Genomic DNA, 15194 nt, shown 5'->3' on the forward strand with positions numbered 1-15194 from the left:
ATTTCTTCTTTTCCAGAACTGATTCCAAAGTTTAGTTTCTCTACAAGTGGCAGATACATTTTCCCCATGCCTTCTCCACAAAACCTCACGGTAAGATGCGATTTCTGTTCCCCCGTTATGTCCAGGACTCTGCCATGGCAGTTTACACCAACTGAGGATGTCTGAAATTGAACCCCACCGAAGGCAGGAGGAGTTTCATCAAAGCACTGCCATTTAATCCACTGGATATACCAGCGGGCAGGACAATCCCATAGCACAGCGAGGAAGGCATCAAGCCTAGGACAAGAACTCTTTACTTTATGGTGACGCCCAGCAACTGAGAAGAGCAAAAGAGGAAAGCAAATCAGAGCAGGCAGCTCTTTGAAGTTTCTTATCTGCAAATGCTCTCTGCTGATCTGCTGCCTGCTCCCCTCATGAGCACAAGCAATGGTGAGCACTGCAACACAGGTGAGGAAGCAGGAGTGAAATGTTCGAATGACCGTGTAATGAAGCCTGGCCCTTCTCCTGGCAAGGCCAACGGAGCTGTAACGGCCACAGTTGCTGCAGTACCCTTCAGTGGTTGTGCCTGGCCTTTTCAATCCACTGCTTCATGTAGCAGATTTCCAAGGCTCGAGCTCGCTGCACGGATTTGGGGTCCAAATTGTTGCGGCTGCGGAGGTCAAGGTGGTGGGCTCCCTCTGGGATCACAATTGCCACGATGGAATTGGTGATGTTCTGAGTCACCCCACCTGCAGACCATGGGTCCAGGCCACCATTGCTGTAGGGAATTAGGGTACAAATACACACTGACCTTCAACTAGTTTTCATAGAATTAAAGAATTGTTTAGGTTGGAAAAGACCTTTAAGATCACCAAGTCCAACCATTAACCTGGCAACACCAAGTCCACCACTGAACCATGTCCATAAGCACCTCATCTACACAGCTTTTAAATACCCCCAGGGATGGCGACTCTACTACTTGCCTGGGCAGCCTGTTCCAAGCTTGACAATCCTTTCAGAAGAAATGTTTCCTAATATCCAGTCTAAACCTCCCCTGGTGCAATTTGAGGCTATTTCCTCTCATCCTATCACTTGTTTTATATAGCTTTATTGCAAGCAGGCACATATTTATACTTATTAGCAAGAAGCAGTATTTAGGGGTTACAAACAGGAGACCTGGCTATGCAGCCAAGGTTGTTATTAGCTCATGTACTCCTTCAATCACACAGGGAGAACAGACTTTCCTAGGTCTGTTTTGATCACACTCTCCCGTTCAGTCCCATGCACATCTTGTGTACAAGAAGTGTCTTATCTGTCCATTCTCATGAGCAAACTCCCAACATGAGCTGTACTCGGCTGGTCACGGTCTCTTTTCATTATCAGCAAGCAAGAGTTATGTACTTGTTTAGAAAGAGCTCAAGGATGAAAGTCTTAATTCTGCAATGCAGCGCTGCTGGCACAGCTAACTGTAAAATGTAGGGTATCCACACAATGGCAGCACCAGAAAATAACAGAAAAAAATAATGAGTTAAAAAGTCTTTTGAAGGAATAACTAAGAGGAAAAACCTGATAGGGTCTGATCTAATTATTTGTTTCTCCACTGAAAAAAAGCAAGTATCTTGAATCTCTGCAGTTCTTTATTTTCAGAAGTTACTAACTATGACTTGGGAGAAGAGAAACATTTTCTATCTGCAAAACAAAAAAAAAGCACACAGAGCTGACCAATAAGCAAAACACATTTGATTTCAAAGGTTGCCTGAATCAGCAGAGCACCCTGGCAACAGGGGGATGAGTTGCTGAGACACCCAAGATGCACATGAACTTGGGTCTTTTGGTCCCGGTCATGTGGAAACTAAGCATGCTACGAGCTAAAAAAAATCACTGTCTCTGGCTTTTCTGGGAGCTTCTGGCTGCATCCTCTGTGGCCCTGGCCAAACGATGGCACCAGAGGCACTGATGCTGTTTGGGAAGTGGGACTTGCTGAGAGGAGTAAGAGGATTCAGTATGAACTGGAATGGATTATTTATGTGTTAAAGCTAAGCAGGCGTGTAAGTGCACAGCTGCCCATCTTACAGGACAAGAGTCGTCCTATGTAAACAGAAGAAATAAAAGAAAAAAAGAATAAAGGAGTCAGCCATTCCTTCCTAGCAGTGGCCAGGCAAGCAGGACTTCAGGAAAAAACCTAATTCAAAATATCAGGACATTCGTCCTGTTTTCCATTCCTCATATTTCCTTGACAGCATACATAGGGTCCTGCCTATCCCACAGCAGTTTCCTTTCTTACCATCTCTTCAGAGCCTCCTCAGCCCTCCAGCCCTGCCCAGAACAAGGAAGGGAAAAAAGCAAAGGCGGGTCTGAAAACCTCAAGTTCCTCAAGCTAGTGAATCTGCAGAGCGAGGCACTGCTCGCAGAAGGAGAAGCAGCAACACCAGTTTAAGCATCCTGGTCAGATCCCACAGTGCCTGGATAAATCCACCCCACGGTGGTTCTCTTCAGACAGAGGATTCCTCCTTTCCTGTTGTGCAAGTTGCCCAACATTTGAACATGGTGCTTTTTACCCCACGGGGAGCCACATGCCCTGGTAAATGTAAGGATATTTTTTTGTAAAACACTCTGCAGTGTTTGAGGATAAAAGGCTCTTATATAAAAGGTATAGTGTTGACAATGTATTTGCCTGAAGGGGAACAACCCAGCTCGAGATCCAAAGCTTTGTGTGTACAGCACTACTTCTTCAGTCATCTGGATACTTTCAAGCTTTTTTCATTTCAAGCTCCTTCAGCTGGCATAAATTCTTAAATAGTTATTTAGGTATGTTTGCTTGTCTATCGCTTACAAAGCAGATTTCTAGTGCAGAGCTGTGAAGCCTTGGAAATAAACAACACCCCTCAGAAATTAAGTTAAACCAACAATTATTTTAAAAAGAAAAAACACGTTTTCCAAAAAATGGTGGAATTTCTCACTCTAGAGCAGATATTCATAGAATCACAGAATCATAGAATCATAGAATGGCCTAGGCTGGAAGGGACCTTAGAGATCATTTAATCCAACCTACCTGTCATGGGCAGGGACGCCTCTCAACTAGATCAGGCTACTCAAGGCTCCATCCAACCTGGCCTTGAACACCTCCAGGGAGGGGGCAGCCACAACATCTCTGGGCAATTTATTCCGAAGTCTTGCCACCCTCGTACTGAAGAATTTCTTTCTAAGATCCAATCTAAATCTATTCTCCTTCAACTTAAACCCATTTCCCCTTGTCCTATCAGCGGACACTCTTGTAAAAAGTCCCTCCCCAGCCTTCCTGTAGGTTCCCTTCAGGTATTGGAAGGCAGCTACTAGGTCCCCCCAAAGTCTTCTCTTTTCAAGACTGAACAATCCCAGCTCCCGCAGCCTGTCCTCATAGCAGAGGTGCTCCAGCCACTGGATCATCTTTGTGGCCTCCTCTGAACACGCTCTGAACACGTCCCTCTTATGGTGGGGGCACCAGAACTGGATGCAGTATTCGAGGTGGGGTCAGCAAGAGACAAACAAGAGGAAAGCAACAGGCCTTTGGAGTCAAACGAACCAATGCTAACAGCTAAAATCCAGAGAATAATCCCCAGTTCAAGTGAGGACTGTCTGCTTTCAAAACACACAACTCTGTACCAAGTCAAACAGTCTAATTCTGAGGTTTTTTTTAAAGAAGCAGTGGGGCTTTTTTGAAAAGGCCTTGCACAATTTTACCCAGAGCACAGAGAAGTATCTACCCAGGTGCCACCCACAGTGGGCAATCAGTACAGGAACTCAAAACTCCTGGTTTATTAAAGCACCTCCCCAGCACGTAACAACCTGATGAACGGCCAGTACGTAGCTCTTCAAAATTTTGTGTTGCCTGCAGCTGAAATACAGCCTCATGAACCTCCCTTTAAAGAAAGCTGAGTTTAACCTCAAATATAGGGAAAGTGAAGGCTGAGCAGGCAGCAAGCAGCATGCACTAGTTTTTTGCACTAGGCACAAAACATTTCTGTCACTTTTTGTTCACATACAAGGGTGTTTCAGACAAACTTCTGTTGTGTTACTGATATGCCTTGCTGAAATGGAAACATCTCTTCGTATCTGGATCTCACACAAGTTTGTTGAAACTTGTCTAACTACCACTGAGAAAAAGGGGCAATTGGCAGTAATAGGAAAGCTCCCCAAGTTACTTCCCTCTCTTTTCTATATCAAAGAGGAAAAGGCATGTCATGCCAGCCCCTCTGCAAGGCTATCACCCAAAGCAACAATTTGAGTGACCAAGATCCTGTGTTATAGCTAGAGCATGCTTAGACTTTCCTTTTACGTCGAAGAGACAGGACAGTGCTTTGGCTTCACAGAAGTGAAACGGATTTACCAGCATGGGAAACCTAGACTTTGACCACAAGATACGAAGGAATCCACATGGGAAGAAAACTACATTTGGCAGAAGCCCAATCCAGATTCTTCTTTTACAGTCACACAGTTGGCTCCTTTGGCCACTGCAGCTTGATCATTTTACTCTCAAGAAGAACACATAGGATGCCCATTGGTTAATTCAGCTGGAGTGCTGGAGACAGATCCTTTTGCTACGTAGGGTAGGCACTAACCCAAACTGGTGGAAGACTCCACTCTAGAAGCTGAAGCAAGGCTCACCTGAAAATAATGTTGCTGTGTGAACTGATGTTTTTCCCTCCATACACAGAAAGAATCCAAGAGGGACGAGGCCTCACTCCCCACAGCCTGTAACACTCTTCTGAAAGTGCATCAAAGTCCCATTTCTGCGGCTCAAACATGTCATTGACGCCATCTGTGCACAGGGGCATCACCATCTCGGTGCAAGCCTGAAAGAAAGAGCAGGGCAACAAGATGCATTCCCAGGATATTGTCCAATAGCCATTAGTGCAATATTTAAATAAATAAACTTGAAACAGAAATTGATCAATAATTGCCATCCAACTATTAGAAAACCATCTAAGTTGGAAAAGACCTTAAAATCAAGTCCAACCATAAACCTAACACTAGCGAGTCCACCACTAAACCATGTCTCTCAGCACCACATCTACACGTCTGTTAAATACCGCCAGGGATGGTGACTCCACCCGAGGGGTGCTCCCCCCCCCCCTCCCCGGGCCAGCCAGTTCCACTGCTTGACAACCCTTCCAGTGAAAAAATTTTCCTAATGTCCAACTTAAATCTCCCCTGGCGCAATCTGTGCCCAGTTCCTCTTGTCCTATCGCTTGTTACTTCAGAGAAGAGACCAACATCCACCTTGCTACATATCATAGAATCACAGAATTATCAGGGTTGGAAGGGACCTTAAAGATCATCTAGTTCCAACCCCCCTGCCATGGGCAGGGACATCCCCCACTAGATCAGGCTGCTCAGAGCCCTATCCAACCTGGTCTTAAAAACTTCCAGGGATGAGGCTTCCACCACCTCTCTGGGCAACCTGTTCCAGTGTCTCACCACCCTCGTGGTGAAGAACTTCTTCTACAACCTCCTTTTAGGTTATTGCAGAAAGCAAGAAGGTCTCCCCTCAGCCGCCTTTTCTCCAGGCTAAACAATCCCAGTTCCCTCAGCCCCTCGCCATAAGACAGGTTCTCCAGACCCTTCACCAGCTTTGTTGCCCTTCTTTGGACATGCTCCAGCACCTCAACGTCCTTCTTGGGAGTGAGGGGCCCAAAACTGAACACAGGATTCCAGGTGTGGCCTCACCAGTGCCAAGAACAGGGAAAATCCCTTCCCTGGTCCTCATTATGGAAAGAGATCAGGTTGGTCAAGCAGGACCTGCCTTTCATAAACCCATGCTGACTGGGCTCAGTCACCTGGTTGTCATGTACGTGCCACATGATGGCACTCAAGATGATGTGCTCCATGACCTTCCCCAGCACTGAGGTCAGACTGATGGGCCTGTAGTTCCCCAGATCCTCCTTCTGGCCCTTCTTTGAGGTTAGCCAGAACACAGATACCAAGCAAAACTTTTATCTTTCACATAAACTCTTCTCTGACATCTTAGTGATACTAGCTAAAAAAGAAAACCATATTGCATTTCCGCCCTTTCTCAGAGGACAGGGGGATCCGAAGACCAAGATTCTCCCGCTGTACATCATTTTCAGGCAATACCAAGAGTCGAAACTCAACAATTAGCTAGATAATGAAGACACGACCTGAACCTCCCAGGAAAGCTGTTTCTCTTTTGTAACTTCCCCTCCCCGCTACAATCATACTTGCTTCCTGCTCACCTTTGTCATCAGTACATCAATCATAGCTAGTGCAATATATTGACAGTCAAATGACTTGACAATTTTTACCAGCTCTCGCTCAAAAAACCTGACTGAGTTTTAACGCAATGATAGTGCACATACCTGGTAGTACCAACCCAACTGACCCAGATTCTTTGTTGCAGTCTCAGACATGTCTAAGCATGAGGCTTCTCCTGAATAATTGTAGTATAAATTTACTGCCTGAAAAACATTCTGAAGCAACAGTTTGTCGGAGAGACTGGGATCCTTCAAGAACTTGCAGACTTCCTGCAATGAAGAGAAAAGAGGGATCTAAATCTGTAAAAAAAAAAGATTAATACATGATACCTGACGGGATATCAGTTTCTTTCTGAAGTACAGTCAGACCACTTCCAGAAAGTGTCTTTCTATGCAAAGATATACTGCGCATTATCATAAAAACCAGAATTCCAATTCATATAGGAACTTGAAACTTTACATCTCCTGATTAAAACTTTAAAACCAGTTCAACCTTAATATTTCATTCACCAAACTTTTCAGTCCATTTCCTGTTCTTTCAAAAACACAATACTTAATAAAGAGTTTAACTCCCCTCTAATGAAAGATAACACATGCAAATGTATAAAAAAGAAGCTTCAGGTAGAGACTGGGGTTCCCTGCAGTTTGCTGCAGTACAAATGGAAACATCTGTGTAAGGAAAGTTCTACTATTTTTAAGTCCTTTTATACAGTAGGATTGCAAAATTCTTACTTCTTTGTGTTTGGAAAATACCAGGTGGTGGAACAACGCACTGTTTTGCTAGTGAAAAATTGAGAGAAATCTTAATTGTAGTGGAAAGTAGTAGAAAAACCAAACCAAAACAAACAGAAAACACAAAAGCTACTGCCCCAGAAAGTTTTTTCATCTTAAAATATTTTCCTTAAAGTGACAATATTCTCTTTGACAAGGCTTTCTCCTTACCCCTGCTCCCATGGAGCTAGAATTAAGACAAGAACAGTGAAGGATAAAAGCTGTGAATCTGAGCTCACAGTCCATCGGAAAAATCCAAAATTACACCCTGCAGGGAGCAAAGGACACACTGCAATGTCAGCGCTGGTCTAGTACAGGGGCACAGGCACACGGGGACAACTCATGGGGCCAGGGCAAACTGGGCTTCTTCTAAGAAGTGCAGAGTCACAAAGATGATGAAGGGAGTGGGACATCTCCCTGATGAGGAAAGGCTGAAGGAGCTGGGTCTCCTCAGCTTGGAGGAGACTGTGGGGTGACCTCGTTAATGTTTATAAATACATAAGGGTGTCAGGAAGACAGAGCCAGGCTTATTTCAGTGACGTCCAATGACAGGACAAGTGGCAATGGGTGCAAGCTGGAGCATAGGAGGTTCCACAAAATATTAGGAAAAACTTTTTCACTGTGAGGGTGACAGAGCCCTGGCACAGGCTGCCCAGGGAGGTTGTGGAGTCTCCTTCTCTGGAGACATTCAAAACCCACCTGGACACGTTCCTGTGTGACCTACTGTAGGTGGTCCTGCTCTGGCAGGGGGGTTGGACTAGATGATCTTCAGAGGTCCCTTCCAAGCCCTGACATTCTGTGATTCTGTGATTCCCTCTCCCATATAATCTTTTTCCCTTTTTTTCACTGTGGAAGCTGGGAAACTCATGCCTCCCTTGTTTCCTATAGACAATGTCAGTGCACAGCTACCACATTTTGCCATTCCAGGTAGGTTTTATGGTTTGGTTAGCTCTGCCATCAGTTCTTAACTCGGCAATTAGAGGCTTGGAAAACTCACCAGTTCCTGCAAATAAATGCTGCAGACAGACAGCAGGACAGAGGGCTGCAGACTGCATCTGAAGCTCAGATTGCATGGTAGAGACAAGAGATGGATATTTCTGGGAAACTGCTGGCAGCCCACAACGGAGAACAGATTAAGCAACATACACACAGCTACTCAAACATATTTTTCCCTCCTCTCTCACCCTCAGAGTCAGGTTTGGGCTTCTGTTTCAGAAAAAGTTTCTGAACAGCTTAAATAACTCAGATTTCATGCCCCAGCATTGTCCAGATGAGACGCAGACTTTTCTATTCGAGGTTTACACCTCAGTCAAATAGAGGCAGCATGGATAGCGGTGAAGGTGAGCAAATTTCTTACGTTGTATCAGACTATTAACAAAGCAGAAATCATTTTCAAGGTGTTCATACCGCCCTTTACAGATAGCCACATAGAACAGCTGAATGTTTCTCCCCTCCTCCAGCGGCACAGCTCTATACAGGAGAAATTTTAATTTTATATTTAACTACTCTTAATAGCCACAAATACTAATATTTTATCTACCTTATCTATCATACACAGTAACTCAAAGCCATGAGTTACTGGGGTCTTAAAGGAACACAAACATTCCAAGAAAATAGAAATCTTGGAGAAAGCACTGCAGATAAACAGAATTGCACAAGTGCGAGAAGTTGTTTTGACCTGAGAAGCCACCCTTCAAGGAATACATTTGTGGGGATCTACATTTCCTCTCTCACTGGTTCTCCCACATCAGAAAGAATATAGGCTCAAAATTTTCTCTTTAATTACAAGCTCTGCCAGCCAAGTCTGGCATCAGAACCTCTAATTGCATGTGCCTCTTCTGCAGCATTTCTGCTCCTCAAGAAAACTCTGCAGGACAGCTGAGGTTTTTTCAGTCATCTCCGGCACTTTTCTTCTGGGCTCTCCACGCAACGTATTAGCCCTACAAGTGGCAGTTAGTCAACAAACCAGTTGATGCACAAGAAGATAGTGCTTTCATTCTCTTTTCTCAGCCATGTCAGCTCTATGGAGCCAAAAATAGACCAAAAGGTGCAGGCTATGAGAGAAGAAGAGAATTAAACCAAATGGTCAACTCCATAAGACATCGATTCTCAATTACCTGTATAGGCCAAGCCGGCAGAGGCTGCAAGAAGTCAGCTGCATAGGGATAGTTCACCATAGCCAAGTTTACCCATGTTTCACTCAGCCAATTTTTCAATACAACAGCATCCTGAAGATTTTTTAATGGGCTGCACAAATGAAATGTCTTGGAAAGCCACTGTAAACCTGCATCTTAAATAAAAAAAAAAAAATAACATAAAAAAATCACATTTAATGTATTGTACTATTATGGCATAGGTCAGTTGTGCTGCCACTAAAAAATATTTTCAGCAAGCATAACTAATCTGGTAAACTTACTTCACATACATAAAATCATAGCAGATCACATTTTAGTCAGCGCCTCTATGTGAAGGGAAATACAGCACCTATGAGCATAACCGAGGGAGATCACAGAACCGCAGAATTGCCCAAATTGGAAAAGACCTTTAAGTCCAATCATTAACCTGACAAGTCTTTAACTGAACCACATCCCTAAGCACTGTGTCTACATGACTCTTAAATACCTCCAGGTATGAGGACTTCACCACTGCCCTGGGCAACCTATTCCAATGCCTGAGAACTCTTTCAGTAAAGAAATTCTTCCTAATATCCAGTCTAAACCTCCCCTGGTGCAACTTGAGGCCATTTCCTCTTGTCCTATTGCTTGTTACTTGGTCAAAGAGATCAACTTCCACCTCAATAAAACCTCCTTTAAGGTTGTTGAGGAGAGCAATAAGTCTCCCCTCAGCCTCCTCTTCTCCAGGCTAAACAACCCCAGTTTCCTCAGCTGCCCCTCATAAGACTTGTGCTCCAGACCCTTCACCAGCTTTGTTGCCCTTCTTTGGACACGCTCCAGCACCTCAATGTCATTCTTGGAGCGAGGGGCCCAAAACTGAACACAGGACTCACCAGTGTAGGTGCAGTAAAGGGGCACAATCCCTTTCCTACTCCTGCTGGCCACACTACTTCTGATACAGCCCAGGATGCCGTTGGCCTTCTTGGCCACCTGGGCACACTGCTGGCTCCTGTTCAGTCGACTGTCTATCAACATCCCCAGGTGTCTCTCTGCCTGGCAGCTCTCCAGCCACTGATCCCCAAGCCTGTAGGGCTGCCGGGGGTTGTCGTGGCCAAAGTGCAGAACTCGGCACTTGGCCTTATTGAAACTCACACAAATTGTCTTAGCCCATTGATCAAGTTTGTCCAGGTCCCTCTGCAGAGCCTCCCAACCCTCAAGCAGATCAACACTCCCACCCAGCTTGGTGTCTTTTGCAAATTTTGGAAGCTTCCAGTACTAATAGTTTCAAAAAATCTAATACATACACAGGTGAACACCATAATACAAGCTTACTGATTTTATGAAATCATAACACAATCTTGAACATTATATCCCTTTTATAGAGTGCTGATGAGGTCCTACCTGTTGAGGAAAGGCGGTTAATGGCGTTCCAGGAATTCCGGATGCTTTCTGAGCAGCCTGTCCCACTCTTTTTGAAATCATTGGTCACTATGCTGAAGTAAGTGCCACAGGGAACCAAATCACCAAACTGCCAGATTGGGGCAGAGGCTGCCAGAGCTCTGCAAAGGGATAGAAAGATTGTGAACTCTTAGAAAGTGAACTTATGGCCTCTGGTCAATACCCTCCCAGCAGCCACTATCTATGTAGCGTTGATAATTCAGCTTGGACATCAAGCCCTAGATGAACTAATCATTCCATAAAACTAACTCTTCCCTAGGTTTGCACGTAAAGCCCACTGAAGGTTGTAAGTGTTGGACACTTCGAGCAGAAATTCAGACTTGCTTACTTCATTATTTTTTATTCTCATCTAGCAACTTGGTCTTTCTCACTAGCTTTAGCATAAACCCAAGAGAAGAGAGACCCTGTTTGCAAAAATCTACCCTCTAGCAGACAAAGGTAAGGGAATTACTGTTCTTGTTTCTCACAAGGGAACTAAGGCACTGAAGAGAGTCAAGTCACCTGGAAGTCTGGCGACACTAAAAAAATTAAGAGTGAAGCCAATGTTCATAATTTTTTTTACAAAACTAACAGATAGCTCTGAAAATACACACTATCCAGGACCTGCTGAGCTACAGCTGTCTTTATGAGTGCCTCTTCTCAAATTCAAGATAACTTAATTCCTCCTCCCAATAATGAAAAATTAAAGCCATCTTTAATTATGGTATTCCTTCCAGTGCTGAAATATTTATAGAGCAGAAGCAACAAATGCTTGCTCCGTGTTTGAGCAGGATGAGTGCACTCACCCAACTACCACATGAGGGTACTTCATCCTCAACCAGGCTGCAAGCATTCCTCCGTAAGATCCTCCTATAGCTATGACAGGACTGTCACGGGCTCCTGCAATGGTCGTCTTTAAGTACTCAATTAGTACTGCAAAGTCTGCCAGAGCTTGTTCAGATGTCAGGTAATTCAGATGCTTGGAGTCCTGAGACACAGAAAGTTTTATACAGGACAAGTGATTCCCAGCAGCAGTCCCTCTATTACCCAGAGCAGCTGTAGAGTTCTAAATCTGCCCCTGATAACAAATGAAATATTCTTTGCATGTGTCCTTTGAAGGGCTAGAAAATATCAGATTTTTTTTTTTAATCCTAGAATTGACAGTTACAAAAATAGGATGGTTTTGTGCTTCTGGCACATTTAAATCTTACTCACGCTAACAGATATTGCACTGGCAAGACTTACAAGAGGCAGAGTTATGTTTGTACAGAACACATTCAAGGCAGACAAAAGAAGACACTTACACTGAAAGACTCATTCCCAAAGGGCAAAGATTCTCCATAGTATCTATGTTCAGCAAATACTAACATGGCATTAAGTTCTTCAGCGACATCCCACATAAAACCCTGGATGGAAGAAAACAGACATTTAAATAAGTTGAATCTTTTCAAAGTCTCTTCTTTCAGTCTAGTGTATTCCAACACTTACTTTTTGACTAGAAAGATATCACTATCAAAATGCAACTAGAAAGACAGTGCAATATGGTTTTGAAGTATCACTGAAGTAAGAAAACACAAAGAATAGAGATCCACTTAGAGACAGAGAGACATACAAAGAAAATATCTATATTTTAATGCTGCAAAATATTAAGCAGTATTGCTTGGTAAATACACATAGGCAATCCTGCCTGGCACAAGCTTAATCCATAGGAAATAAAAAATGTCACAAGAGAAAAACATGCATTTGAGTTAGGACTACATTGCAGAAAACACAAAATTCGTTTGGCAACAAGCAATAATCTAGAGCGTTGCAATACACTTATTTTCAACTAATAAATAACTACAACTTGTTATTACTTGTTGACAGCAGCTTGTTACCACCAGTTAGGGAAACAGGCAGACAGAGATCGCCTGCTGGCAGAACAAAGTGTGTAAGCAGTCCTTGGTTGCTCTGAGCTGAGCACATGCCACCTCCTGTTGTGTTACTGGACTTTGTATTGAAGTGGCTGAAAAATACACACACACTCCATTCTGCATTTCTATTAGGCAGGGAAGCAAAAACTCCCACAGGTCTTGTTTTCTGCCCCCCTTCCTCTCACTTCATGTTTTTCTTACAGGAAAAAAAACCCTAATTCCATCAAAGCCTCTCATTTTACTTTGGGAATCTCAAGTACTAGGATAGGTTCATTTGGTCCAAACTTCTGCATTCTTATCTTGAGGAAGGAAATGAACACAAGTGCATTTCTGTGATTCCTACGGCCTTCAAATAGGACCCTGAACACCCTAAAACGTTCCCTGTGATTTTGTTCAGCTCCTTCTCCCTCCTGTAACAATCACAGCAACCATTACAAACTTCTGTTTAAACAGTATTCTGACACTGGCTCCTTGTTCTTCCGTATTTTTTTCCATACATCAGCACTGAAGAGGACTGTAATTCAAGAATCTATTTTTTACACACTGTATTGTTGCAGAACCACGTGATGTCTCCTTCATTGCCTGTGTAAAACAGTATCGGTCCATTGTCTTTCTTCCAATGCTGATCAGCTACTAGATACCGCTGCTGGAATGTAAGATTTTCATCAAATCCAAAGTGATCAATCTGTAGGAACAAGGAATAACATGTTCAGAATGATAAAACTGATCCTGGAGCCCACTGGAAGTGCTAAAAGTCAGTTTGCAGGTGAAAAATACAGAAAAGCAAAAAAGTTCTACTAATATAAAAAGAAATATGACAACGACTAGATCTATATTCCTAAAACATCAAAATTCTTCTGGTTTAGGAAGAAAATAAGCCAAAATTACAGGTGTATATGCTGAAGGAGAAATGCTATTTTCAGTTGTAAAAAAAAAATTCCATGCCCTTTTTATAGAATCATACTTAACGTGAGATATTTTACATATATTTAGGAAATCAGATAAATCTGCTGAGGGGTCACAACATATCTGATGAAGTAAAACTGTATCAAGAATAAAAAAGAGTCGTTGTCCCACGGTGTTTTGAGTCTTAGGAAAATTCCTTACTAGTCTTATTTATTTATTTTATAAAACAAAAAACCACACCCAACACTTCTCTCCCCCTTCCAGTATAAGACTGAAATTTAAACAGATTCCTGTTAGAAAGTGTTTTGGTTTGTTTTTTAATTCTCAGGAAAAAAAATAATTCTCTGTAGTTGTGCTATTGACAGTTTTTCAGATAGTTTTATCGGGCGCTCCTCCTTCTCCCCTTGCAATTTTCACTAACTCACATACTCTCCCCAGTTCTTTCCACTACCCCACAAATATTGCAAGCCTACGCATACCACTTACCACAACCCCCACAGTGTTCGCTTTTTTTCCTCATTAGAAATTTATTTTCAATTCCTAAGGTCAGTTTTTCAGTATTTATCCCTACTGCTTTGTATGTACTATTCCCAAGCATTCATCCGTTCTGGAAAGTTTATCAGTTGGTTCTCCAAGGTAACATCCTGCATGGGCTTAATCTTATCCTGGAACACTCATGGAGGCTTTTACTATAAATAAATAAATACACTGAGAAATACAAATAATAATTTAAAAAACAAATGACAAACCCAAAACCTACTCCAGAAGAGCTATGCTGCTTAATTACTGTGTATTCACGAATCATCACTACTTCTATCCATCAGTCGAAGATGACCTGTAACCTTTCCCATTTTGACTTCCATCAGCACAAACCATCATCGGTTCCTTTCATAGTTTCTTGTAACAGCCTGACATCTGCTGGCTTGAACACCTCTGCTCACCCATCTGCCTTCATGTACCCTCAACTCTGCCAAACGTCTCTGATGCCCCAGCAGCCAACCTTTCACATTTTCCGTTTTGAGAACATCTGCAAGTTGAGGTCAAAATCTGCGAACGTAGTGACCTAACTGCTGGGCAGATTCCTCCAGGCAGCTCAGGAAAGCCTGATGCTTGACCTGCAGCATCTATTTGTATTTGCTTTGGGACAAAGAGAGTGCAGGAACTTATTAAAGATACACAATCTGCTGCAAAGTGTTTTTTCCGAAGTCTCTCCAAGCTTACTCACTCTTGGAGTGAGGTGAGAGGACAGCTGAGTTGCAGCTCACTGCGAGCAGAACAGGAGGAGCAGTTCAAAGTCTGTGCATGGCCTTGACAGACCAAAAAGACAAGGTTTTTGCCCTGATTAAGTTCATTTCAGTGCCTGCTTCTGGACCCAAACAGAAATACTTTCTATATGTTCTACAGTTTTGCTCAGTGGGACCATTTACTACTTGTAAGTATGTGGTGATATTATCATGAACGTAATTAATGGCTCTTTCATTGAATTCAAGTGCTGCCAACATCTGCTGGGCTGATTTTACACTGACAACTCCCATGCTTCTTTTTTATTTGCACAATTATTATTAATTTGAGTTTCATTTTCTACATCATGCATAATCAAGAGTGATTAGAGTTAGTGATCTGTGCGGCATGTGTCCAAGTGATGCATGAGCAGGGCCAGCACGGCACCACCATGGCTGCGCTGGCAGAACCCGGTCACCTGAAGCCCCTGCTCGGGGGGTTACCGGACGCCTCAAAGACCCGGTGAATTCCCGCAGAGAACGGATTCGGAACACAACAGGCCGGCATGCACGACCTGGTCATGTCTGGGCGGGAGGTGGCGG

At 43.3% G+C, this 15194-nt stretch overlaps 1 protein-coding gene across 1 annotated transcript; it reads right to left on the minus strand.

The window, feature by feature from the left end:
• Window positions 1-552: 552 nt before the first annotated feature.
• PRCP (prolylcarboxypeptidase (angiotensinase C)) lies at window positions 553-15159 on the minus strand. Its single transcript, XM_009878852.1, has 9 exons — window positions 15096-15159; window positions 13010-13167; window positions 11857-11958; window positions 11359-11540; window positions 10517-10674; window positions 9119-9291; window positions 6336-6500; window positions 4624-4811; window positions 553-757 (listed from the first exon to the last, which is right to left on the minus strand). Exons 1-9 carry the CDS (start codon window positions 15157-15159, stop codon window positions 553-555), a joined length of 1395 nt encoding a protein of 464 aa, XP_009877154.1.
• Between the last annotated feature and the right edge of the window lie 35 nt (window positions 15160-15194).

The sequence above is a fragment of the Apaloderma vittatum genome, unplaced genomic scaffold (genome assembly GCF_000703405.1).
Source record: "Apaloderma vittatum isolate BGI_N311 unplaced genomic scaffold, ASM70340v1 scaffold4181, whole genome shotgun sequence".
Classification (NCBI taxonomy): domain Eukaryota; kingdom Metazoa; phylum Chordata; class Aves; order Trogoniformes; family Trogonidae; genus Apaloderma; species Apaloderma vittatum.

Coding starts and splice junctions, on each gene's coding strand:
- PRCP (XM_009878852.1), bottom strand. CDS start 15,159: ATGCCGGCCTGTTGTGTTCCGAATCCGTTCTCTGCGGGAATTCACCGG. Junction 11,959..13,009: donor CGTGGTTCTGCAACAATACA/GTGTGTAAAAAA, acceptor TCTTCCATCCAG/GGTTTTATGTGGGATGTCGC. Junction 758..4,623: donor CACAGCAACATTATTTTCAG/GTGAGCCTTGCT, acceptor AATTCCCTACAG/CAATGGTGGCCTGGACCCAT.